Source organism: Ptiloglossa arizonensis, chromosome 5 (genome assembly GCF_051014685.1).
Source record: "Ptiloglossa arizonensis isolate GNS036 chromosome 5, iyPtiAriz1_principal, whole genome shotgun sequence".
Classification (NCBI taxonomy): Eukaryota; Metazoa; Arthropoda; class Insecta; order Hymenoptera; family Colletidae; genus Ptiloglossa; species Ptiloglossa arizonensis.
Genome location: NC_135052.1, coordinates 14,135,785 through 14,160,272, shown reverse-complemented (window position 1 = coordinate 14,160,272; position 24,488 = coordinate 14,135,785). Strand labels below are relative to the sequence as shown.

Sequence of the window (24,488 nt, the reverse complement as noted above, 5' to 3'; positions counted from 1 at the left end):
AGAACAATTCCTCAACAAACTTGAGCGTTTCTCCGCCAGGTGTTTTCACACCTTAAATATAGTTTACCTATTCTCCAGTAGATGGCAACTCACTTCATCGCCGTGTGACATATGTGTGTCACTGAACGTTCGGAATATATATGCATATATACAAACTATTTTTTCGATATGCAGAGAAATATTCATTTATTTTATCGCATGGTTACTTCGATTGCTTTGTTCGATCTAACGAATAATTATAGATATAAAAATCATCGTGATGAACATCCGTGAGTCGATAATCGATGTGTGTAGCCTTGACAATGTCGGTTGGACTTCGATGAAAAATTTCATCGCGAACGCTGAATATTTCAACGAAGTGATATTTTAAGCCATTATTTATACTAGGACATGGTTAATAATTGTTCAAACTATGATTCTATGACGTTTGTTAATAATTATAATAAATAAATTTCGAGATATTTCAAAATCTGTAATGTACGACGCTTTCAATGAATTTTTATTTCGAAACTCGATTGTTATTAATATTTAGGCATACTCCCAATATTAATGTTATAATGTGCATCTTATTTATGCATTATAAATAATTAAATAGTCTACTGAAATTAATTTATATCCGAAGAATATCTTTTCCTTTGTAGAAGCATAAACAAATTTCAAGGACCCGTTACTTGAAATGTATCTATTGCAACGTATCAGTCTCATGTTCTATTTTCTGCGTCGCAAAAGTTTCCTATGTTATGATATTCTATTTATTTGTACATCTTATGAAATTATTCTAACAAAAAGTTCACAACCAATTAGTTTGACGTTACTCGCAACAAATAATCCTTCGTCTCTTAGATCTTACCGCTTAATAAATATATTTCTAACAGAGTAAAATTGATTAGGGGCAAGTTAGGTTAATACTGTTTATTAGTGATAACCTGACAACATTGGAAGTCGCAATTCGAAAGTTAGTTCGATCGAATTGAATCATCTTCGAAGTAGTCATAGAAACGTGACGCGAGCTCTGCGCTCTGTTTGTATCGCGGTGGGTAACTAGCACGATTGTTCTTTTAGCGTGCCACGGATTGTGACAGTTCGTTTATAGCTACTAAACTACACCGATGCGTTGACGGCCTTCAATACAATCTTTGCAGAACTAAGTTACAAATGGATCGAAACTATCAGAGAGTCGAAATGGGAGCAGGTGCGTTTCATCATCCGCCAAGAGCTAAATACAGCGAGGAAACGAAAAATCTAATCAAACGTAAGTCAGCTTGTTAAAAAATTTAATCGTTGTCTCGCTAAGTCTCAATCACCTGTAACGAAATTGACCAACTAGAGAGGAACATGGTTTGAAGTTTTCAAAGTTACGCGCTCTACTATTTACCTACACAACACCAACAACTTCTGATAATACTTTTGAAAATATTTATTTACTTCGAAGAGACGATATAAATAAATAAACATTCAAAATATTATATTAAATGCAGTTTTAAGGCTGGATATAATATAGTCTTAACATTGAATTACGTGATACTTTGTCGTAACGTCAAAGAGGTTTTAAGGTATTATAAAAGACGAAAGAAAAATTAATAGAATAGTTAGTTTAAAAGAAGGAATGTGCTTTCTACTTTGAAATGTTTATTTTATGAATTTTGATCTTAGTTCTGATGGAAGAGTCTAAGGTGAGCATGATGCAGAGAAAATCTATTCAAGAAGCAGTCGACCGGGGCGAATCCTTGCCGCCCCTTATGAGAAAATCGAACAAAAAAATAGATAAGTCAGATTCCGACTATCAGGTACAATTTTGGGATTAATTACAGAAAAGTATTACTGAAATTACTAATGGAAAGCAATGAAATTTATTACTTTTGTAACGAATGACTCCCATAGGTTATAATGCCTACTGTTTGGAAAAAACGGACCCAAGATATGATTGTTAAAAGTGGCGCGTATGAAAGAGAACAATATAGGAGAACATGTCCTTTACGTAAGATCATATGGCTTCATTTATTATAATGTTAATCTTTTAATCATTTATCATAGAATCTTGTACTATTAATTATATTATAATTACATCTTCGTTACTTGATCCTAATTTTAATCGTAAACGAAGAAAGTATTTGATACAAAATAATGTAGATTGGATTATTCTAGAAATTACTATAAATACATATTTTCTAGAGAACGAACGTTAAAGGCCATTGCGGTATTAACTATACTGTATCGCTTTACTACTCTGTGGCTCTATCTCTCGTCGTTTTTCGCAAACCTAGAGACAAACTGGTTCTCAAATACAAGATACATTGTGTTATCAATAAAAAATTAGTTTATGACGTCACTCAGTCGACGAAATAACCTTTAATAACATTTAAATTGTATTTAAAAATTAATTTCATAATTATATCTAAATATTTTCATTTTAACCAATGGTCAGTAGGGTTTGTCTTCATTAAATGATAGTTACTCGTATATAATTTTTATTAACGAATAAAATAATGTACTGGATAAATGTAACTTTATCGACAACTTTTCTCGTTAAAAATCTAGCCAACAAAGAAAAACAAAAACGTCATTTGGCATGCATGATGACATATGGTAGAGACATGCCGGAAACTCCGCACGTTCCGAAAGTTCACAAAATGAAACAAGAATCGCAGCCTCCCGCCAATATTAATCCTATTGACGATCGTAAATAGATGAAATAAATTCATGTATTATACTCTCGTACTAAATAACTGAACATATTTGTTCTTATTTTTTAGTGATATCGGGAATTCAAGAAAGAATGGAATTTTTAAATGATATGGAATGCCTAGGACTGGAAAAGAAATATCGCCCTATAATACAACAAGAAATAGCCCATAAATTACGATTAATCGAATCAATAGATAAACAAAAATCTAAAAATGTTCAAAAGGAAATTAAGAATCTTGAAAAACTGTTACCAAAATCATTCCCCTCAGAGCAACTGGATGAAAATTAATCATTTTTAATACTTTCAATCTACTTGAACTAATTAATCGATATTTTTTATCCGAATTACAAAATATATTATACAATATTTTGAATTAGATAAATATTAGACCTAATAAAATATCCTAATAATTAAACCAATAGTGTTGTTAAATACAATCACGCAAACATATATATCTATGCCTGAAATAATTAGAGGATTATCTACCAAAATAGTTAAACATATAGTTTCTGGTAATTTTTTTCAATAGCTCCAATCTGACCAATTTTAACAGCCTTGAAATCTGTTAAAAGCTGTATGTTCCTGACTGAACCAGTATGAACAATACTTGTCACTTTTAATTTTCCAGATATAATTATTACAAATCTTGCGTTACACGTAATAGAAATTCGCGCCTTCATGAGTGTGATATTGCAACTCGTACGAGCATAAGTTGCCTATTACTAGGAGTACTTTAATTAAGTAAGCAAAGCACAAATAGAAAACTAATAAGTAATTAAAATTTATTCGTCGTTATGTCTTATAAACAGGACCAGCTCAACGAAAACCATTACTTTTTCCGCAAAACCTCTTATTGTCTTGAAAGTAGTTTGATCTCATTTTTATTAAGACAACGTTAGTAATCATTTGGTAAGTTCTTACGAATAAATAGTATAACCTAAGAAAATTTATATTTTTAATTTGTCCACGCCAAAATTTAATTACATTATAACAATACTGTAAATTTACTTTCGTACGATGCACCGTAAAAAAAAAGGTACGGTACACCACAGCGTACAAAAAGTAAGTCCGCAGACTTACAGAGCCTAAGACGCGACGACGCTTTTCAAATGTTTAAAAATCGGAAAACTCAGCCACGAACCTCATTAACTCAGATATTTATCGAATACATTTAACCGAAACTATTTGAAGCTTCGAATAACAAATGACACTTCTTTATTTAGATAATTTTGTTTACCAGCTAATCCTATCTCTAAACGCACGTTGTTCTAACCAGGGATGTACCATAGATCAAACGTGAGTCCAATGCACGATGAATCGAAACATAAAAAAACGTGACAAGTGGATGAAAAATTAATGGTAAATTTTGATCGAAACAGTTGTTAGGAAAGGTTTGGAAAGGAACAAACAATATTACCGTTTATGTGTAATAAATGAAAACTTCTATAAATTTTGTTTGTAGAATAATATATCTATACCTGATCAGTACTCAGGCCATAGTCTTTGTCGTGTCGACCCTATCGCTGTTAGATAGTATTTGCACAAAATTTAACCAACTGAGTGGACTATAGAATTACCATTTACATTCATTTAGAGAACCTCAAACGTGAGCTAATATTTAAATTAATTAAAACGAATATATCGCTCAAAATATTGATTTAATTGGTATAACATAGAATATGTCATAAACTGACATAATATTTGTCAAAAAGTTTTGTATTCATCATGAATTTCAAAGCGTCCCTCTTAAGGAGTTGTACTATTGAAATACTATAAAATTCATATTTTGGCAATAATTCAGCTCAAAATTATTTAAATAGAAATAAATAATTTTTCCCGAAAATACTACTAAAAACAGTCAAATAATAATTCAATAAAAATAATTTTCTACAAAGGTAATGATAATTGCTCCTCATCCTTAACATTCATTTAACTCTACATTTTGTTACTCTGCTAACAATAAGTCTATGACAGCCATGACAGACGGTCGCACGCGCAGTACCACTCAAGTGGTGAACGGTAGTGAAAGAGAGAGGTTTGAATGAAATGGATTATTCTTTGATTTTCTAAATTGTTCAATTGCAATAGATAAATAGTAAAACAAAGTAGCATTAACATGAAATCACAATAGTAGTGCTGTAACCCAATTACTTATTACGTTTGCACAACTATATTTTGAAAATGACTGAAGCTAGAGAGTTCACATTTCGACATTCGTTTATTATGACTTAAATTATACAAGTAATAATGTGAATTATACTAAAATTCGTAGAGATACATCGTAAACAGTTGCCTCAAACGATAGATATGTATTTCTTACATCAATAAATGCGAGTACATGCAAGTGACAGTAAATGACCATTAATCAATTACAATATACGTACATCGCAAACGAAAAAAACCCAGATGTATGAAAATATGATGCTTGAAATACGCAAATTAAAGCGATAACGTGATAAATTTATCGAGCTCCTGGTTTCACGATTTAATTGTATAAATGATGGCAACCACGAGAGATAAATGGGTGAGGCGTTTTATTATTCCTGAGACGACACGACATAAGAAAGGCTTTACCATTTACAAAGTCACATCTGTGGTACGTTGTACAATAAAAATTGTTGGATTTTAGTTAAAATTTTTTATATGAAGCCTAAAAACAAAATAATCAACGTGTTAAATGGTAGTAACTGAACAGTTAATTAAATTTTTTGTTTTAATAATTAACAATTTAAGTGAACAAAATCGAAATTGATTGAATTTTATCTGATTGAATCTACTGATTCTTGTTTAATAGCATAATTAAATGTAATAACAGTATTATCATATAGTAAGATGTATCGTAAATAGTTCCAAATTTATGTTTCATATTGTATTTGGTACTCATTGTATATGTATTTAAATAGTTTTGATATGTTAATTTTTAAAAATTAAATGCACAGTATTTAAAATAATTTTATGACAAATTCATTATAAATGTAATTCAATTATATCTTATAACAATCTATATTTTCTAGGTATTTTTAAAATCTTCTCACGTAGAAGTCTCTAAAGTGTCTGTATGGAAGCGTTACAATGATTTTAAGAAACTTCACTCAGAATTAAGTGCACTATGCTCACGATCTCAAATTAAAGAAAGCTTTCCTTCATTTCCAAAGCCAAAATTTTTTGGCAGGTTTGAAACAGAAATAATTGAAGAAAGAAGGGAGAGTGCGTTAAAGTTTTTAGAATTTATAGGAAGGCATTTATATTTATACTCTAGTGATATTTTCATAAAGTTTTTTGAAACTAGTCATGAAGATTGTTCTTTAAATGATTGTTCTCAATCTCTTGGTTCTGATACATCGGCAGAAGATGATCAACATACTTATATAAATACTCTACCTACTGATGACATTGTTTCACAAAGTATTTTTCAACCTAGAAGTATTCAAAGTTCATTAAGAAATTCATGTTCTATATTAGCTATTCCCATTCCTAAAGATGAAACAAAACAACCTCAAGAAGTATCTCAACCTAAGGAATTACAATCTACACAATTAAATGACACAGACTATAAAACTGAGAACGAAGAGACATCCATGACAAAAAACACAACTAATAATTTGTTTACAAAAGATAGTGATTTTGACAAAATTGTTTCTAAATTGGAGAATAATGAGTTAATTTGCAAGAACAACAATTATTATAAAGACACAAATCGTAATGTTAAAAATGAAGAAGATTCTATACTCATTCAAACATCAAATAGTAATACAAAAATTAATGCAGCTCCTGAAGATATGGATTCTTTGGTAACAACACACGATGGTTCTGATTTACCACAACCATCGCCAGATTCTTCACAATATATTTTAATTGCTGCTGCACACATGAGTGCAGCTTTTAAACATGAAGACCTTATAGAGTATGAAGAAGCATTTACTCAGTACAAAATGGGTATCTCTAGTTTACAATCTGGAGTTGAATGTGATTCAAATAAAATAAGGGCAGAAATAATTAAGGAAAAAATATCAAAATACTTGAAACATGCTGAGAGACTTTACAATAGATATCTGAATTGTAATATCTCATTATTAAGTAAACCTATCTCAGAACTTCAATATTACAAAGTACTAAAAATCATTAAATCAGTGATGCTTACAAAGGATATTCGTCAAAACTGCCTCAACATTGTAAAAGTATATAATTCAAAAATGAAATAATTTAGTATCTTCAAAGTATTCTACACATTTAAAATTGTATTATTTACACAGTACAATAAGACTCATAAATAGAATATAGTAATATACTTCCGGAAAAACTTAAATAGTTAACTTAAATATCTTTACTTTCAGGCTATTGGAAAACCATCTACAAATAAAGGAAATATAAATAATAAAATATTGCGAGGTCAAGTACCATATATGGTACAATTACATGCATTTGTTGAGACAGAAACAACAACATTCTTAATTTTGCAGTATCTAAGGCAAGTATTAAACATACCATACCATTGTTATTTACTCAGATCAATTAAAACATAATCTTGTAATTGCGTTATAGCCGTGGGTTATGGGATTTTATAACATCACATTACAACTCCAACAGTAATGATACATGTGATAAAATAATTGTAGAAAATAATACTGAAAAATCAATCAGTGATAATATTATTTTAGAAAAAAACAATTCCAAAAATGAAATTGAAGACACTATGCCATCAATAGAAAATTTAAACTTTAATAGTATAAATTCTAAAATTCAAATGGAGATAGATCCAGTGACAGTAAAAGAAAGATATGAAAACTATAGAGATGTATCTACTACACAATTATTAGAAAAAGCACAAATATTGTTACAATCTGTTAATGCAACATTAAAAGAAAGTAATTCTGTCGCTAGTCGATTACGTGAATGTAATTGTTTGATTAATCATGAAGATAATACTACGTTATTAAATTTGAAAAACTGTAGATGTCAATCGAAAGATAGGAATGAAGCATCAGTGGCTGTTAATGAAGTATCGTTAGAAATTGATGGCACAAATAAAAACACTGTAATTGAAGATATACCTGAAAAGAATGTTATAATTTCTAATTATTTACCACTAAACGATATTAACAAAATAAGGAGTCAATGTAGTACTGATAACTCATCATTGAGCGATAGTTGTAGAGATTTTAGTTCTGATGAAAAAGAGTCAACAAGTTCAACAGATAATTTAAAACCTTTTGACAAACAACTGACAATAGAACATCAAAATAGTAATAAAACTGCTAATATTACAAGTAGTTGTGAATTAAGTAGATTGGTAGAATCTCATAACAAATCAGAAAAAAATAATTATTGCACATCCAATGATCAACAGATACAGTATACAGATATTACACAGTTAGTGGAATCAACAAAGAACAATTCGGATGTTGAGCGTGAACTTTGGACAATACCAGAAAATGTAATTCGTCTTTGGGCTGCTGAAATACTTTTAGCATTAGAAGCATTACATCAACAAGAAGTAATAATTTTTGACTTAAAACCAGATAACATATTACTCGATGATCATGGACATATTCGGTTGACATATGTTGTACCCATTCACAACATATATTTAGTAAAATATAAGTACCCATATGCGTCTCCTGAACTGTGTATGTATTCGCGCGTGGATCCTGTTACTCCTGCTACAGACATTTGGAGCTTTGGTGTTATCTTATATGAATTAATAGTAGGCAATGTATGTCAAAATAAAAGTAAATTTTTTTATAAGAATATGGTGCAATACAAATATGAGAATCTACTTTTATATTTCAGAAATTTCTAATGAAGCATCCATGTGTATTTAAGTCACATTCCATAATTAACATTCCTAGCAAGCTATCACAGAATGCAAAATCTTTACTTCTTAATGTAAGTTTCTACATAATCCTTTAAATACAAGTATAAAGTATAGAATAGTTTGTATTATGTTTCACGAATTTGCAGATATTAAAATATGAACCACATGAACGGATGACAATACCCGAGATAAAACAACATCCCTTTTTTAAAGATATTAATTGGTCAAGTTTGGTGAACTCACTTTAAGGCTACTAAAAAAAAATATATGACACCAGATTTCTTTCAATAGATAAAAATAATAGTTAAAAACATTCTTTTCTTAGAAATACATATATTTAAGTAACTTTCATGAAATACTAATGTATGTATTTAAAATAAAAATATAATTGACTAACATCTTATGATTAACAGATAAAATTCTGTATCTATAAATATTTATCATACAGTAACAATATCAATATATGTAAATTAAAACATGTTTATGATTTAACTTTTAACACACTTCCTTAGGGAATCTAATGTACAAAATATCTTTAATGATCATACAAAATATTGCAAGTATATTGAAAACGTAATTCGTAAAAGCTATTATATTAATGTACAAAAACTGTTATTTTAAAAATATTTATTAAATATGTAATCAATTTTCATAGGCAAAAAATATTAATTTATTTAGACAAGTAGATTTATGCAAACTTAAATTTATATTTACCTAATTCTTTTTTTTTCATTTCTAGATATTGTTGACATTCCATCTACAAACTTAGTTGTAAATATTACATTAGCATTGTTAAACATTCCATCCTTTAATGATACAACAATAAATTGTGAATGTGTAAAATGTTTTTTCAACATTATACCAATATTCTCTGTGTGAGAAAGATCTAAGGCAGCGTCAACCTCATCCAGAATATAAAGTGGCGCAGGTTTAAATAATAGCATGGCCAAAATTAAAGACAAAGCTACTAGAGATCTCTGACCCCCGGACAATTCTCCTAGTGATTCTTTCCAAATTCCATCAAATGCAATTTTTACTTCTAAACCTTGCATGACTGTTTGATTTTCTGGAGCTTGTAATTTTGCATCAGCTCCTGGTAACAAACTACTAAATATTGATCCAAAATCTTTGTTTACCTAGAAATTAATTTACAATAATTATTTAATGCAATTTGAATATCAGTAATTAAGTTCAATCGAATTATTAATTGATAGTACTTGTTCCCAAGCTTTGAGTAACGTTTCTTTTTTCTTTTCGTCTAAATGTTTAATTGTTAATAATATTTTTCTTTTATCATTCTCAACTATTTTCTTCTTCTTCATCATTTCATTATATTGCTCTTCTTCCTTATCAAATAAACTAATAGCACGTGTATTAATACTGCGACTTAATTTTTCTCGCGTTATTCGCAGTCGATGTACTTTTTGTTCCAATTCATCAGGTTTATTAACTTCAAAATCATAAATACCACCTACAAAAGGAGAAAAAAATGTTTTATAAATTTACAACTAAAAATCAGAAATAAAATAAATTTATAATTTGAATATGAAATATAAATTATTACCAGCTTTTCCAAAATAAATCTTATCTTGTTCAATCCATTCATATTTTCGTGTAAGTTCAGAAACTCTTTCTTTACAATCCGTAGCACAATTCTTAATTGAGTTAATTTCATGGTTTAACTCTTTAATATTTAACTCTGCATCTTTGTTTTGTTTTATGATATCTTCTTTCCTTGCCACAAGCTTCTGCATGTAAGCATTCTGCTTACTAATAACACTTTTCTGTTCTTTTATATCAAGCTGCAACTGTTTCACATTATCTTTCACTTCATCTAATTCTTGTTGTAATTTATTTGCTATTTCTTGTAGTTCATTCAGCTTTTCTTCTGATGATGACAACTGTCCCTTTCCAGTTTCAATACTTTTCTGTAATTCTTCAATTTCTAATTTAAGTGTTTCTGCTTCTTGTTCCCGTTTTTGCCACTCTTTGCGACTATTTTCAGCTTTTGCTGTTACTTTATCCAATTTGACTTTAGCTTCTTTTAGTTGTTTTTCACGAATATTAACTGCATCGTTCAATTGATGCTCCAATTCTTGTGCCCGTTTAGCATTTTCTATTCCATTTTTTTTCGCTATTTCCATTTTTTGTAAAAGTTCTTCAATAGTTTTCTTTAACAAATCAATCTAAATAAAAATAATTAATATTAATAGGTATTTCATTTCGAAATATCAAACATACGAAACATACCTCTTCTTTTATTTTATAATATACTGTTTGTTCCAATCTTTGTTTCACTACACCAATTTCATAATTCCGTAAATCGAATTTTTGCTTCAGTGACATATATTTTTCTGACACACTATTCATATCTGTTAAAGTAATATCAATATTTTGAAGAGTACGTTGTTTAGCATTTAATTCATTTTCAATATTTTGTAATTCTTCTAACTTTAAAAGTACTGATCCTGATTTTAATGGTGCACCTCCAGACAAAATACCAGCAGGATCAACAACATCTCCTTCTAAAGTAACACATTTTTTCTTGATATTCTCATGAAATGCAATTTTCTTAGCAATTTCAATATCTTTACAAATCAAAATTTGTCCAAAAATCCAAATCATAGCTGATCGAGTTTCTTCTGGAAAATCTATAAGAGATAATGCTGATTGAACGTTTCCCGCGCCACCTAACTTTTCTGCCAAATGAATTATTTGATTATCCATTGTTCTTCCACCTACTTTATTCAAAGGAATAATGGTAACTCGCTGTTGTAGTTGTCCATGTTTAAGTAATTTTTTACTAGTAGTTTCTGTATCTACTACTACATTATATAGCTGAAATTCAATGCAATTTAAGTTTTAAAATATCAATATAAATTAAACAAATTAATTTGATATAAATTTAGCTAAATACCTTTCCTCCAGCAGCAACATCTAATGCATAGGCTGCTCTTTTATCCTTAACTGTAATTAATTTACATACCACGCCTTTTACAGAATTGGGATTAAAATTAGGTTCAGGTTTCTTATATTCAAACCTAATTTGAGGATATCTTGATTCAAAAAAGTCCACTTTTTCTTCCAATACTCTTATTTCGTTCATCAAGACATGTTTTTGTTGTGTAAGTTGTTCTACACTTCCATCTTGATAATTTAATTTCTTTAGTTCGTTTTCCAAATTTTTTAGATCTTTCTCTTTATCTTCAAGATCCTTAGTATATTTTTTATATTCTAGTCCAGTGTTTTTCATATCTTTCTCTTTCATTTGTAATTGTCCTCTATTATGACTTAGTGTCATTTCACACTGCTTACATTGTGTCTGTGCTTCCGTTGCATTTTGCTTGGCAGTTATTAATTGTTGTTCCAATGTTGCATTTTCACCATCTTCACTTTGTAATAAACCAGAACTAATTTTTTGATATTGTTCTTGCGCAATCAATACTGCATTAGAATCTTTTTCATCCATTTCTTTTAACTTCTTAAAAAGTCCTTCAACTTTAGCAAACTCTTTCTGCTTCAATATAAAAGCATTTTCATCGTCTTTCACGTTCACCTTTAGTTGTTCTACAGTTTTTTTAGAAGCTTTAATATTTTCTTTACTACTGTTAATTTCAGCTGTTAATTTATATTGCTTCTTTTCTACCTCTTGTAATTTTTTTTGTAATGATTCTAATTGTCCTCCTTCTTCCTAAATATAATAAAGCAGTTAACAAAAATATAAAAACATGAGTTTATTTCTTTAACAGAAATACATACTGCATCTTTTTTCTTGGATATTTCATCACACTCCTTCTCAATATTTTTAAGTTCCTCTTCACCAGCAGTTATACTTTTTGTCTTTTCGTCTATTTTATCCATAACAACTTTTACATTTTCTTCTGCTGTTTGGCTTTCATTTAAAGCTTTGACATATTTCCAAGCAAGACAAATTCTTTTACAATGTTCTAATTCTCTTTCTATACGTTGAAATTCCACATATTGTGTTTTCTCTTCTTTAAGTTTCGCTAATCGTGGACCTATTTCTTCTCTTAAAATCTAAAATAAATATATGTATAAGATTGTATATTAATAACTAAAATTATACAATTTAAAAAATAAATCATACACTGTTTATTTCTTTTAATTTATTATCTTTCTTTTCAATAGTTTTTAAAGCAGCTTCCTTCTTATTTTCATACATTCGTGTGCCTGATGCTTCTTCTATCATAGATAAAATTTCTATAGGTTTCATATTAAGAACTTTTGTAATTCTTCCTTGCATTATCAAGAAGTGTGGATTATTCACATTTAATTGAACAGAACAAAACATGTCCTGCACACGTTTGTTTGGCACATTAGATCCATTGATCATATATTTATTTTTACCACCAATTACAACTTGCCTGGTAATTGTTATTTCCTCATACTGTTCATATCCCAGAGGTGATGAACTACTATCACGATTGTCAAATGATACGGTAACACTGGCTTTTTTAATGCCTGCTTGACCAGATTTATAAACTAAATCTTGCAATGATGCTGCACGCACCTATTATAAAAATGTCAAATAATATATTATTATTTTATATAATAAGAAATATGTATGTACTTCAAATTGTTTACAACTACATTCCTTTCAGTAATCACCTACACTTTGTACAATTAGTTACACTCAATATACTAGAATACATTACGGTTACAATTGAAAAATCTTCTAATTAATAAGTATAAAAGCAATAATATACCTGTCCGAGGTTTGTAATGCCTAAAACAAAGCATATTGCGTCCAGGATATTTGATTTCCCACTACCATTAAATCCTGTGATCGCATTAAACTCCTTATCAAAACCATTTATTTCGATTCTCTTTCCGTACGATTTAAATCCTTCTAATACAATAGACTTTATATACATCTTGAAATCAAATAAATCACAAATATAGATGAAAAATTTATCTATCGCGTAGTAAACAAAACTACATTCAAATTGTGACAATGACCGGTATAATACTTTTATTTTACGCAATATAGAAAAGAAACAAGTATTAAATACTGAGTCCTAGTCACATGGCGTGAAAATTGTTCTGAAGTGCAATTGGTTCTATCCTAATATTCCTATGTATTTCTTGACCTGACACTTTTTATTTTGATTGATCAACTACGAACAAACTATGAACTCAACAGCAGTATACATATTACCAACTATATAAAAATATCTATGCCACTATATTATGTTCATTCAATCATATTAGTTCGTTTTCGCTAAACAGGCAGTTATCAACTCCAAACTAATCAAGGTGCCTACTGAGAAGAAAATAGGTCTTCTTTGATGTGGAGCTGTGGTGATTTTCTTATGAAGTGAAAATAATTTAATCCAATTAAGTATTCTTCGGGTAACATCGGTTCGTGCACTCTGTGAAAAAAATCACTAGTTTTGATACCAATAAGACCCCTTATTTTTCTCGGCAAGTATTTTGATAATGTAGGAACTGGCGAATTTCTCCTTGCAGAGCACGAATTCGTATCATTAAGTGTGTTCAACTCAAAACTTTGTATAAATAAACCACCTAATTACAAGAGAATCTCATTGGTTCGTTGCGTCCTTATGAGAAGTGTATCGTAGATTTGACACTTAAAAGTTCAAAATATGAAAAAATATCAAACTTAAGTAAAATCCGATATCAAAACTTCTATTAAAATATTCTTGTAAATAATAGATCCTTTAAAAGATGCTTACGATTATATGTAAATAATAACTTATATAAATTCTACTGTATTATATTGTATCTATTAGTGGACAATCTCGCGTCGTCGATTATGTGCAGTCACGTGGTTTTGTTTACAACGAGTACTCACCTCATTGGACAAAGCATATTTCTCTTTGAAATTTATGTTTGTCGAATGAAACCAAATTAGGTTAATTTGGCGCGTTCATATAGAAGGTAAAGGTAGAGGGAGCTACTACGTTCCAGACTTTGACCTCACACCAATCACAGTCGAGAATGAGGTCTACGTCCCTTCGACTTGGGCTTTCTATATAGCGTTGCTCGCTAGTACAGGCGTCCCAACCGTCACTCTGAGTTTCTGAGTTACAGGTATAATGCGCTTACAATAGTTGTTTCACTACTGTTCAAGCAGCTTCGGATGAAGGTTAAGACAAAAGGAAAAGAAGCAATTAGTGCGTGCAATGAATAATTAATTTTAATTACTTAGTGGCTGCGGTACGCCGTTTATTAATTTTAGTTCTACTTAAGATACTATAGCTAAGTGCAATTTTCGGTTGCCGACGCTACTCCATACTTTTATCACAATTCTACTGAAGGTAACTAGACTAAAGGTAGGAGCAATTTCATAATCTAACACCGTGTAGAAATATTAATTTTCTGTTCAAAATAGGTTAAATGTTTATATTCTGATTTAATACTCGAAAAACAGATGTTTATGCTAAATTGGCGTCTTCTTCAGCACTGGCCAATTACACAGTGGATATTTTCCCGCCATATTAGCAAAACTTGTTTCGGGTACGAAAATGTTTTTAGTAAATACCAAATCCAAGACTTATTTATAAAGTAAAGTTCAGTATTTGTAATATAATATATTCATATTTATTTTTAAATAACATATATTAGGATTATAATTTATATGATGCAGCTGCATTCCATGATTTTAAGATGCTGAATATTAAAGCCTACATTAAAATGAATTACAAATTCATTAAGTGAGACTTGGATAAAATATTACAAAATTTTATAATTTATTGATTATCAGAGATTCTCAAAATTTGTTATGATTTACAATATGTACACATATATGACAATAATTATGTACATATAGTTTTCTTGCATGTAAATATTTTTACACTAATCTGTTATAAATAAAAAGTATTTAAACTTGTGTATATGTAATTTCTTTTTGTTCTTACAATGAATGAAAAATAATTGTGAAATATAGTACCTTATTTTAAAAACATTGCACATAAATAACAGTGATTTGGTATGATATTGTATAATGATATTATGTGATGTTTTGTTGTTTATAAAATATAAACATGGTGTTTTAAATGATTTAATAGCCTATTTTGGTCTTTTAAGTCAGATAATATTGGTCTTATCATATCAATAACTTGTCATTTAAGAAAAAGTTGAGGTAAATAAGAAAATATTTATAAAAATGTGCTCAAATAATAATCGATATTGTACTTAAATTTAATTATAATTAGAGAATTAATATTAAATTTGATATGTAAATATTTTCATAAAATTTTGTTTAGTTCTAAAAATAATTTTTTATTAAATTATATACTGTTTTCTAATTTTTAAAATATAATGGAATTTCATAGTTTAAAGCATCTGTTTTAATACTTTGATCAAATACATTAAACTGATAATATACATTATTTAAATTAATAGAAACTAACAGATTTATATTTATCATTAATTTCTTTTAATTTACTATGCATATTTTCTTATCTCGTTTTGTTTCGTATTTTATATACTAGCAGAATTTCCCTTGTTTATTAATATGTACATTTTATAAATTATATCTTTGTAATTTTAAATTAAGTTTTTTTATAAATTAAACCAATTATAAATATTAACTCCTTAATACTTTATTTTTTTTTCCTATATAACTAACAAAAAATAATTAAGTCTTTTTTGTGTCTTATATTACAGTCTAAGGTTTTTGTAACATGAATCTTTCAGTTGTACTGAAAGTATTTTTACTGTATCAATTTTAAACGAGTAAAGGAAATGATTACCTTTATGAATATAAAAAATATCATATACTAGTAAAACATGACTAAAAATTTAATTGTGTACGATCTACTTTAAAGGTAGGAATAATGAACTCCTGTACATAATTTAGTCTTGAATACATAATCCATTATGATGAGCTTTATAAAATTACTTATTATACTATACATTATATGCTTATAAAAAATAATGTATTTTACTCTTTTGTTATTGTAAATTATACAATACTTTTCATATTTTGTTATTGTAAATTATACAATACTTTTCATATTTTTTTATTGTAAATTATACAATATTTTTGAAAAAAATTAATAAAACTATTTAAAAAGGATAAAATTGCTATATTCTGTTAAATCTAAGATTGAAACATCTAATTATACATGCTCATATAAAAGCTCATATGAAAATGGGATGTGTTAAAAATACAATGCATACTTTGTAAAGTATATGGTAAGTAGATATGATGCCTATGACTTTCAGACATGCAGAAATTTGCTAGTCAAGCTTGCCTGTAGATGTTACAAATATATGTTTTAAGGAGTTACTATTAATATTTAAAGTAATTCTGGTTATATATACAATATTTTTATTTTCAAATTTTATATCTTATATTATTATATTTTTATGTTACAGTTATCAAAAAACACATACCTATAACATCATGAGTACTACAGTAGAAAATGGAGCTGGTGACAATGCATCGAAGAAAAAAACTATTGAAGGGATATATCAAAAAAAGTCTCAATTGGAACATATTTTATTGCGCCCTGATACGTACATTGGTTCTGTTGAACCAGTAACTGAAGTAATGTGGATTTACGATAAAGAGAAAGAAATAATGGTGCAAAAGGAAATAAAATATGTTCCTGGATTATATAAAATATTTGACGAAATTTTAGTGAATGCAGCAGATAATAAACAAAGGGATCCTAAAATGGATGCAATTAAAATTGAGATTAATCAGTATGTGATTACTCATTTTGTAATATTTGAACTACAAGTAATTAAATTAAAAAATTAATTAAAAAATTATCTCATTATACAGAGAACAGAATATTATATCAATATGGAATAATGGCAAGGGTATCCCAGTGGTAATACACAAAGAAGAAAATATGTTTGTTCCTACAATGATATTTGGTCATTTATTAACATCATCTAATTATGATGATGAAGAGGAAAAAGTAACTGGTGGTAGAAATGGTTATGGTGCCAAATTGTGTAATATTTTTAGTCATCGTTTTACAGTGGAAACTTCATCCAAGGAATACAGGAAATGTTTAAAACAAGTAATTATTTTATAAAAATAAATTTATGATGAATGCTTGCATGTCTTATAATAATATCGGTACATAATATAATTTGTATTTATAGACATGGAGTTCTAATATGGGATTTGCAAGTGAGCCAAGAGTTAAAGCATCCACTGGAGAAGATTTTACAAAGGTCATATTTTCACCAGATTTATCAAAATTTAAAATGCAATCTCTGGATGATGACATAGTTGCTCTTATGTCTCGACGAGCATTTGATATAGCAGCCTCTACTAGTGGTGTTAAAGTCTATCTAAATGGCGCAAAGATTCCTATAAAAAATTTTAAAGAGTATGTTGATTTGTTTATTAGAGATAGAAAAGATGATATTGGTTCTCCTTTGAAAATTGTATATGAAAATTGTGGACCTCGCTGGGAAGTGGCTATTACTTTATCTGATAAGGGCTTCCAGCAGATGTCTTTTGTAAACAGTATTGCAACAACAAAGGTAAAGGGTACAAGAAAGTGAAAAAGGAAAAGTTTTATTGAACAATAAAAAAATCTTTAAAATACTTTTTATAAATAGGGTGGACGGCATGTGGATCATGTCACAGAATTAATAGTAAAACAGTTGACAGAAACTTTAAAGAAGAAGAACAAGGCTGGAGTAACAATTAAGCCATTCCAAATAAAAAATCATCTATGGATTTTTGTCAATTGCCTTATTAACAACCCTACATTTGATTCGCAAACTAAGGAGAACATGACATTGCAAGCTAAAAGTTTTGGCTCAAAATGCACACTTAGTGATAAATTTATTACAAACGTAAATATGAAATTTTATTGGTATTGAAATAATATTTTTATATATGTGTAATAAATTTTGAATTACACATAGGTAACAAAAATGGGCATTGTTGAAGCGGTTCTAACGTGGGCGAAATTTAAAGCTGATAGCCAACTACAAAAATTGGGTCCTAAATCTAAGCAAAGAAAGTTGCAAGGTAAATTCTGTATATAAAATGTAAATTTAGTATTTTACGTAATTTTGTATTTTAGGGATACCAAAATTAGAAGATGCTAATGACGCCGGAACTGGCAGATCACTTGAATGCACACTTATATTAACTGAGGGAGATTCAGCTAAGACCATGGCTGTATCTGGTCTTGCTTCAATAGGTAGAGATAAGTATGGAATATTTCCTCTAAGAGGTAAGTATACTTGAACATATAATAATCTTAGTACATTATTAATTGTATTACTACTATTTATGAAAATCACTTTAGGTAAAATTTTAAATGTAAGGGAAGCGACTCATAAACAAATTTTGGAAAATGTAGAAATTAATAATTTAATCAAAATTCTTGGTCTTCAATATAAAAAGAAATATGAAACTCGCGAAGATCTGAAGACATTGCGTTATGGAAAGATGATGATAATGACTGATCAGGATCAGGTTAATTTTTTCATAAATTTAGTATATTAATAATGTATTAATACACTAATTGATGTGTTCTTGTATTTATATAGGATGGTTCTCATATCAAAGGATTGTTGATCAATTTTATTCATCACAATTGGCCTTCATTACTGAAGATGAATTTTGTGGAAGAATTTATTACACCTATTGTAAAAGCAACAAAGGGCAATGAAATATTAAGTTTTTTCTCTCTGCCGGAATTTCAAAAATGGAAAACAGAAACAAATAATTTTCATACATATAGAATCAAGTACTACAAAGGTTTTTATTTTTCAACTTTTTTAAAAAATATCCATTTTTATATTTACTTTTAATTATACAAAAATATTCTTCTTCTTTCTCTAATATATAGGTTTGGGTACCTCTACTGCTAAAGAGGCAAAAGAATATTTTCAAAATATGGCTAGACATAGAATTCTATTTAGGTATGATGGAGATCAGGATGATCAGAATATCATCATGGCCTTCAGCAAAAAATGTGTTGACCAACGTAAAGATTGGTTAATGCATTATATGGATGAAACAAAAAGAAGAAAAGATATTGGACTCGGGGAACGTTATTTGTATGAAAAGGATACACGTACCGTATCTTTTTCTGATTTCATCAATGTTGAATTAGTTTTATACAGTAACTATGACAATGTACGATCCATACCTAATATGATCGATGGTTTTAAACCGGGACAAAGAAAAGTTTTATACACGTGTTTAAAACGTAACGACAAACGTGAAGTTAAAGTTGCTCAATTAGCTGGTTCTGTTGCTGAACATTCAGCATACCACCATGGTGAAGTTTCTCTTATGGCAACTATTATCAATCTAGCACAGAATTTCGTAGGAAGTAATAATATTAATGTACTTCAACCTATTGGTCAGTTTGGTACCAGACTAGCGGGAGGAAAAGATTCAGCAAGTCCTCGATATATCTTCACAATGCTTAGGTATTTATATTTAAATTATGTATCAATTATAAATAAATAAAAATAATTAACATTACTTTATTTTTTTTCTTGTCATAGTCCGTTAGCGAGATTTATATTTCATAAATATGACGAACCTTTACTAAAATATGAATATGATGATAATCAAAAAATTGAACCTGTCTACTATGTACCAACTATACCAATGGTATTGGTAAATGGCGCTGATGGCATTGGTACTGGTTGGATGACGAAGATACCAAATTACAATCCTAGAGAGATAATTGAAAATTTATATAGAATGATGGATGGTGCTGATCCAAAACCAATGGTAGTTATATTTTTTATGATTATCTATTTTATATACATTATTTTTATATATTTTGTTAATTTATTCATTTTCAATGTAGATACCATATTACAAAAACTTTAAAGGAGTAATAGAGAGTTGTGGAGACTATAGATACGTTATTAATGGAGAAATTTCAGTGATAGGGCCGGATAAAGTTGAAATTACAGAACTTCCAGTTGGAACTTGGACACAAGTATATAAAGAATCTGTTTTAGAACCAATGTTACATGGAACTGATAAGACACCAACTATTATTACGTAAATATAATTAATAATATTAACTAAGAATTGCAAAGCACGCAAGCATAAGACACAATTGTTACTCATTATTTATGTTTTTAAATATTACAGAGATTACAAGGAATACAACACAGATACAGCAGTACATTTTGTGGTGACTTTAAATCGCGATAAATTAGTTGAGTTAGAAAGAGATGGTCTTCATAAAGCATTCAAATTACAAACAACAACTGCAGTTACATCCATGGTGAAAACTGACACATCTTATTTATCCCTCTATAACCCTATATGACTTTAATATCACATAATCATATATTTACATTTTCTAAGTCCAATTTCATCTTTGTACTTCTTTGCGTCATTGTGACGTGAAAACAATAGTGTAACCACCACTGAATCTGTTTATAAAAGCTATTCGTTACAATTTCTCAAACAAGCATGAATACACTTGGAAGATTGTTTTTATTAGAATTTACTTCTTAATTTCTTATTATATAATATAACTGTCCACAAAAGTTAAAATTAATTTGGGTTATGGAGGGTTAAAATGAATAACACAATGTAAAATGTTAATAATTGTGCAATGAATACATTTGTTTTCGCTTAGTGTGCATTTGATGCAAATCAATGTCTTCAAAAATATGACAGTGTCGTTCAAATTTTGAAAGATTACTATAAACTAAGAATGCAAATGTATCACAAAAGGAAAGATTATTTGGAGGGTATATTACAAGCGGAGGCATCTAAACTTTCGAATCAAGCACGATTTATTTTAGAGAAATGTGATGGAACTATAGTAATAGAAAATAGAAAGAAAAAGGATATGATAGCTGAATTAATTAGACGAGAGTATGCATCCGATCCAGTGATGGTTTGGAAATTGTCACAAAATAGAGAAGAAGTGTTGGTAAGTACTGCACCTTTAATTCAAACAAATACGTGCAATGATGCATTTAAGTTTAATTGTTCTGCTACGTTAGGAAGATCAAGTAAGTGATGGAAAGAAAATGACATAAAAACGCAAAATAGAATTTTAATTCTAACTAATTTTTATCTTAATGCACATGTTTATATACTAATAATTATGTAATATATTGTTAGGAAGAAGTAGGTGAAAATACTGAAGATGAGGCGGCTGTATCACCTAATGCCATAGTGAAAGATAATTTTGAATATCTATTAGGAATGACATTGTGGTCTCTAACAAAAGAAAGGAAAGACGATTTATTACGCCAAAGAGACGACAAATTAGCAGAATTGAGTAGATTACAACTTCGTACACCTGTTTCTTTATGGAAAGAGGACTTGGACAATCTATTGAGTGAATTAAATAAAGTAAATAGATTTTTTCTAACATTTAAGAATGCATAATTGAATTTTATTTGTATGTATCATATTTTATTAGCTTGAAGACAAGGAACAGAAGGAAGAACAGAAATCGGCTAAACTTATTAAAAAACCACCATCAAAGATCTATGCTTCAAATTCTATTCGTAGAATAGTGCCAACAATTGATATCGAATTAAAAAAGAAAATTGAAAAGGCGGAAATAGTATCTAAAGATAAAAAGGAAGGCATAAAGAAACAGCCAAAGGTAATGTAAAATACATTGTCAAATTATTAATTTTTTATTTTTACTTTTAATTTATAAAAATTTATTAAAAAATTTATTTTACATAAAGATCTTTTGTGTAAATTTAACTTAAAATTTTACGTAAATATTAGGTAAAGAAAGAATTAACGGAGGAGAAAGATGAATTTGATCTCATGGTTGAGGCAGGTGCAAAACCTTTGGATGATAGAGTAGGGAATTCTCCAGAAAAGAAAACAAGCAGCAAAAGACGTATGTATACATACAATTACAATAAAATAAAGGTAAAGGTGTATAAACATCATTAAATGTAATTGTTTCATTCAATGCTTTGATTAGGGTTGAAACAAACGACATTACCCTTTAAACGAAACCGGAAAAAAGAGAAAAATGATAAAAAGAAGGAGGATTCTGATGACGAAAGTAATGACGAAATTGATTTTGGTAGTATTTCTCCTCCGCCGGAACCTCGCGCATCTCGTAGAACTACTGGTATTCATTACATTTCCTCCTACACGTATCATGTTCTTATGTATATATAAAACAATGTATACACGTATAAAAATTATATTTTTTAATTGTATTTTAAATATTACAGTTAAGAAGAACTACAGTTTGAACGAAGAGACTTCATCTAGTGATGATTTGCGTAATCTTTCATCAGATTCAGATCAGTAAGTTCATTACGTAATTACACAATTATGTAAAAGTAAAACAATGTTAATAATTCTTTTTGTTTTAGAAAAATGAAACCTGTTGTAACAATAACTAGTGATTCTGATGATAGCTTTAACATAAATAAGAAGGCACCACCACCAAAACGTGAGTAAATAAATACAGGCAGTTACAAATGATTACAAATTCAATATTATATCAAATTAATTACTTTTTTAACTTTGTTGATTATATTGTTACTTTATTTTCATTTTAATAATGTTTCTGTTTTTAATAGTAAGTTCAGAAGAACTTTTTGACTCTCTAGTCAGTGGTTCTTCTCCAGAAAAACAACAAAAAGCTGTTATATCATCCAGTGAAGAGTTGGTGTTCTCACCTCCGACAAGAGGTATTTAAGATTTTTAATAATGTTTTAATAATCACTAACGTATTCATGTGCCATATTGTTTATTCATACTATATTATTTATGTTTTAGCTCCTGTCAAAAAGAAAGCTGAAAATGGTGGAGGAAAAAGAGGGAAAATACGATTTAAGACAAAACCATTTTCTTCCGATTCAGACTCAGAAGAACAAATATTTTCCAGCAAAGAAGCTCCTGTAAGTAACAATACATTTCATAAATTATAAGATATGAATTTGATATTTCAAAAAAAAGTTAATATATTTCTATCTTTTGTACATATTTTTAACATTATAAGGTTAGTCATAATTTATTAATACAATTATTATTCAATGATACAGGCAAAGAAAAAAAGGAAGAAGCCCGATGATATTGCTAGGATAGAAGAAACTTCGGTATTGCCAGCACCAAGAAATACTACGGGTCGTGCTCGTAAACCTATTTCATATGCTGTAGATTCAGATGACGATGATTCCAATTGAAGGACTTTGTCTTTATAAGTCTTCAATTGAATTGTAATTGGATTGTTAATAACGTTGTTTTATGTTATCAATAAACAAGATTATTTTATGTTAACACGGGACACAATCTGGATTACAATTCAACTGAATATATATACATACAGAAATTCATTCATTACATATGTGGCATACTACCTGTCAATAGCGTGAGCGCTATCCGTGTAAAACCGTATGTTTTTCGATCCAAATTGGACATACGCAAGTCATTGGCATCGCTCGCTCTTACAGATATATGTACCAACTGTCATTCAAAGGCACAGATATAATGCACCCACAGTAACTATACGTAGAAATTGTCTATACAGCTTAATTTATATTTATCTTCGTAATTCTATAGATGTGATTGTACGAAGTTCATGCATTTTTCATGACTTGAACGTCGTTCAAAATTAAACTGCGTTGTATATATTCTTTAAAGATTCAACTATAATTTTATTCACAAAATAAGTTTTACTTATTTTTTCATGTATGAAGCTCCGATTTTATAATGAAAAATAATTACCGTTTACGTATATATACTTATTAGAGATATTTTTCGTATCCATAATAAATGATGTATCTTGAATATACGAGGTACTTACCGTAACGTGTGAAAATAATTGTATCAATTAACACGTAAAATTCTTTCGTTCAATACTGAAGTAAAATAAAGGACAAAGAAAATAATATGTAAAGATTTTGCACGGTCAATATTTTCTTCATATTAAATATTATATGACTTTCCGTTTCTAGGGTTTTATAAAAAACCCTAATTTCACGACATTAAACAAGTGTCATAATTTGATCTATTGATTTAATGCAATTTGACATCTCTATTTT

General features: G+C 28.8%; 4 protein-coding genes across 7 annotated transcripts; 3 read left to right on the top strand and 1 right to left on the bottom strand.

The window, feature by feature from the left end:
• The first annotated feature begins 1,007 nt into the window (after positions 1 to 1,007).
• Positions 1,008 to 3,087, top strand: LOC143147017 (UPF0193 protein EVG1 homolog). Its single transcript, XM_076311831.1, has 5 exons — positions 1,008 to 1,252; positions 1,654 to 1,787; positions 1,882 to 1,978; positions 2,539 to 2,679; positions 2,754 to 3,087. Exons 1-5 carry the CDS (start codon positions 1,156 to 1,158, stop codon positions 2,972 to 2,974), a joined length of 690 nt encoding a protein of 229 aa, XP_076167946.1. The 5' UTR covers positions 1,008 to 1,155; the 3' UTR covers positions 2,975 to 3,087.
• A 1,491-nt stretch (positions 3,088 to 4,578) lies between these two features.
• On the top strand, positions 4,579 to 9,099 carry LOC143147407 (ribosomal protein S6 kinase delta-1). Of its 2 annotated transcripts, XM_076312651.1 has the most exons (7): positions 4,671 to 4,721; positions 4,959 to 5,282; positions 5,701 to 6,864; positions 7,021 to 7,154; positions 7,229 to 8,399; positions 8,477 to 8,572; positions 8,648 to 9,099. In XM_076312651.1, exons 2-7 carry the CDS (start codon positions 5,184 to 5,186, stop codon positions 8,747 to 8,749), a joined length of 2,766 nt encoding a protein of 921 aa, XP_076168766.1. In that variant the 5' UTR covers positions 4,671 to 4,721; positions 4,959 to 5,183; the 3' UTR covers positions 8,750 to 9,099. The 2 variants fall into 2 exon arrangements, with proteins under 2 accessions (XP_076168765.1, XP_076168766.1); XM_076312650.1 differs by having other exon boundaries at positions 4,579 to 5,282.
• Smc2 (structural maintenance of chromosomes 2) lies at positions 8,995 to 13,591 on the bottom strand. Its single transcript, XM_076312648.1, has 8 exons — positions 13,229 to 13,591; positions 12,610 to 13,032; positions 12,261 to 12,539; positions 11,419 to 12,192; positions 10,752 to 11,339; positions 10,066 to 10,687; positions 9,719 to 9,972; positions 8,995 to 9,637 (listed from the first exon to the last, which is right to left on the bottom strand). Exons 1-8 carry the CDS (start codon positions 13,394 to 13,396, stop codon positions 9,212 to 9,214), a joined length of 3,534 nt encoding a protein of 1,177 aa, XP_076168763.1. The 5' UTR covers positions 13,397 to 13,591; the 3' UTR covers positions 8,995 to 9,211.
• A 934-nt stretch (positions 13,592 to 14,525) lies between these two features.
• On the top strand, positions 14,526 to 24,339 carry Top2 (DNA topoisomerase 2). Of its 3 annotated transcripts, XM_076311740.1 has the most exons (24): positions 14,526 to 14,803; positions 14,878 to 15,002; positions 16,869 to 17,198; positions 17,281 to 17,524; positions 17,610 to 17,996; positions 18,075 to 18,314; positions 18,387 to 18,492; positions 18,548 to 18,700; positions 18,776 to 18,945; positions 19,020 to 19,230; positions 19,322 to 19,910; positions 19,989 to 20,220; positions 20,300 to 20,499; positions 20,593 to 20,728; positions 21,089 to 21,388; positions 21,583 to 21,816; positions 21,887 to 22,075; positions 22,207 to 22,324; positions 22,412 to 22,564; positions 22,671 to 22,746; positions 22,815 to 22,894; positions 23,025 to 23,135; positions 23,224 to 23,345; positions 23,490 to 24,339. In XM_076311740.1, the coding sequence occupies exons 2-24, from the start codon at positions 14,917 to 14,919 to the stop codon at positions 23,628 to 23,630; spliced, it is 4,608 nt and encodes a 1,535-aa protein (XP_076167855.1). In that variant the 5' UTR covers positions 14,526 to 14,803; positions 14,878 to 14,916; the 3' UTR covers positions 23,631 to 24,339. The 3 variants fall into 3 exon arrangements, with proteins under 3 accessions (XP_076167855.1, XP_076167857.1, XP_076167856.1); XM_076311742.1 differs by lacking the exon at positions 14,878 to 15,002 and having other exon boundaries at positions 14,527 to 14,803; XM_076311741.1 differs by lacking the exon at positions 14,878 to 15,002 and having other exon boundaries at positions 14,527 to 14,818.
• The last annotated feature ends 149 nt before the right edge of the window (positions 24,340 to 24,488 follow it).

Excerpts from the sequence above, each read along its gene's own strand:
- Top2 (XM_076311740.1), top strand. The coding sequence starts at position 14,917 with ATGTTTATGCTAAATTGGCGTCTTCTTCAGCACTGGCCAATTACACAG. Across the intron at positions 19,231-19,321 it reads TAGAATCAAGTACTACAAAG|GTTTGGGTACCTCTACTGCT; the intron begins GTTTTTATTTTT and ends TCTAATATATAG. Across the intron at positions 19,911-19,988 it reads TATATCTTCACAATGCTTAG|TCCGTTAGCGAGATTTATAT; the intron begins GTATTTATATTT and ends TTCTTGTCATAG.
- LOC143147407 (XM_076312650.1), top strand. The coding sequence starts at position 5,184 with ATGATGGCAACCACGAGAGATAAATGGGTGAGGCGTTTTATTATTCCT. Across the intron at positions 6,865-7,020 it reads ACTGCCTCAACATTGTAAAA|GCTATTGGAAAACCATCTAC; the intron begins GTATATAATTCA and ends CTTTACTTTCAG. Across the intron at positions 8,573-8,647 it reads CAAAATCTTTACTTCTTAAT|ATATTAAAATATGAACCACA; the intron begins GTAAGTTTCTAC and ends ACGAATTTGCAG.
- LOC143147017 (XM_076311831.1), top strand. The coding sequence starts at position 1,156 with ATGGATCGAAACTATCAGAGAGTCGAAATGGGAGCAGGTGCGTTTCAT. Across the intron at positions 1,788-1,881 it reads AGTCAGATTCCGACTATCAG|GTTATAATGCCTACTGTTTG; the intron begins GTACAATTTTGG and ends TGACTCCCATAG. Across the intron at positions 2,680-2,753 it reads TATTAATCCTATTGACGATC|TGATATCGGGAATTCAAGAA; the intron begins GTAAATAGATGA and ends CTTATTTTTTAG.
- Smc2 (XM_076312648.1), bottom strand. The coding sequence starts at position 13,396 with ATGTATATAAAGTCTATTGTATTAGAAGGATTTAAATCGTACGGAAAG. Across the intron at positions 13,033-13,228 it reads GCATTACAAACCTCGGACAG|GTGCGTGCAGCATCATTGCA; the intron begins GTATATTATTGC and ends TTTTTATAATAG. Across the intron at positions 10,688-10,751 it reads ATTATAAAATAAAAGAAGAG|ATTGATTTGTTAAAGAAAAC; the intron begins GTATGTTTCGTA and ends ATTTTTATTTAG.